We start from the raw sequence: 1281 nt of genomic DNA, 5'->3' as shown, positions 1-1281 counted from the left end.
GTGCGTGCGTGCGTGCGTGCGTGCGTGCTTCGCCCAGTTTACATATATTCTGTAGGTCACATTAGTCTAGCGAGCGGTAAACACGACTTTGGAACGCGACTGTGTGTATTGAGCTCACTCGCGCGCCTAGAAACCCCTCGTGTTAATACACAGCGTATTTACTCGCGCCTGTGATCTCACTCGACGCGTGTGTATCTTGTAGATATCAACGCGCCTTTAAGGCCCGGCAACATTTTTGATGATCAAAGTATGTGCAAACGTCGCTAACGCTAATAATGTTTTTCAGAAAGTCGTTTGATGCGTTCATCATATTTTAGGCGGTTGAAGGTGATGGCTCAATCACTAGTTCTAATATTGGCTCAATTCGCAATCTTAGTGGGTGAATGTTGCTATCTCCTTCCCTCGTTATCCGTCTGTCTCGTTCTCTAATCCAGATTTTTTTCTTTTTCTCAGTCTAGCTCTTCCCCCACTCTCTCTCTCTCTCTTTCTCTCATTCGTTCTTTATCTCGCACTCACTCATTCGCTCACACTTTCTCTATCAGTTTCTCGGTGTGTGTGTCTCTCTCTCTCTTTTTCGCACAAACACACGTATATTTGCATCATTCTTTTGCTTATTCTCGCATTCATGCACGCACACCGCACGCAAGCACGCACGCACACACGCATACACCTGATCGCGAAACCTTGATATCGTGCTGCCATCTATCGTCGAATTTCGCGTGGAAATCATACACGGCTACTGCCGGAATGCTTACCGCTGCTGAGAGTGTCCTCGGCGGCTTCTTTGATCTCATCGATCGTGGAATCGATGCCCTTCTCTCTCCGCTTGATGAATGGCTTGATGACGTTTTCGTAGATCACGTGGGCGCCGTTACGTTTGAATGGCGCCATACACCAGACGAGGAAGGCGACCTGCGTGTAAAATGACGTCATCAAGGTCGGTGACGTCACAAACATCGGCCGCAAATGATAGATCGATTATGTTTCATTTATGTGTTGCTAGATGAGACGGATGTTGTTAGCATTGGCGTATATATAAATGCGTGTTATTGTTGATTTTTGTTGGTTTGGGTGATTAATTACACCCTTGATCCAATGTATCATAATGCTAAACAACCAAAAATCTACCATATCAACGCGAAATGTTGGTTATATAAAGCATATATATCATTGTAGAATAACCAGAAAGGTATCATCATCTTCGTCTTCGTCGTCATCGTCATCATCATCATCATCGTCGTCATCGTCATCATCATCATCATCATCACATCATCATCATCA

General features: G+C 44.8%; 1 protein-coding gene across 1 annotated transcript in view; it reads right to left on the bottom strand.

The window, feature by feature from the left end:
* Nucleotides 1–912, bottom strand: part of LOC106819859 (zinc carboxypeptidase-like) — a gene marked incomplete at both ends in the record, with an annotated part of 7382 nt that extends 6470 nt beyond the window's left edge. Inside the window, one exon of the mRNA XM_014824431.1 lies at nucleotides 733–912. Coding sequence (XP_014679917.1) covers nucleotides 733–912 — 180 coding nt within the window. The remainder of the gene's footprint in view (nucleotides 1–732) is intronic.
* Between the last annotated feature and the right edge of the window lie 369 nt (nucleotides 913–1281).

The sequence above is a fragment of the Priapulus caudatus genome, unplaced genomic scaffold, assembly GCF_000485595.1.
Source record: "Priapulus caudatus unplaced genomic scaffold, Priapulus_caudatus-5.0.1 Scaffold4821, whole genome shotgun sequence".
Taxonomy (NCBI): domain Eukaryota; kingdom Metazoa; phylum Priapulida; class Priapulimorpha; order Priapulimorphida; family Priapulidae; genus Priapulus; species Priapulus caudatus.
This window is presented reverse-complemented; position numbering and strand designations above follow the sequence as displayed.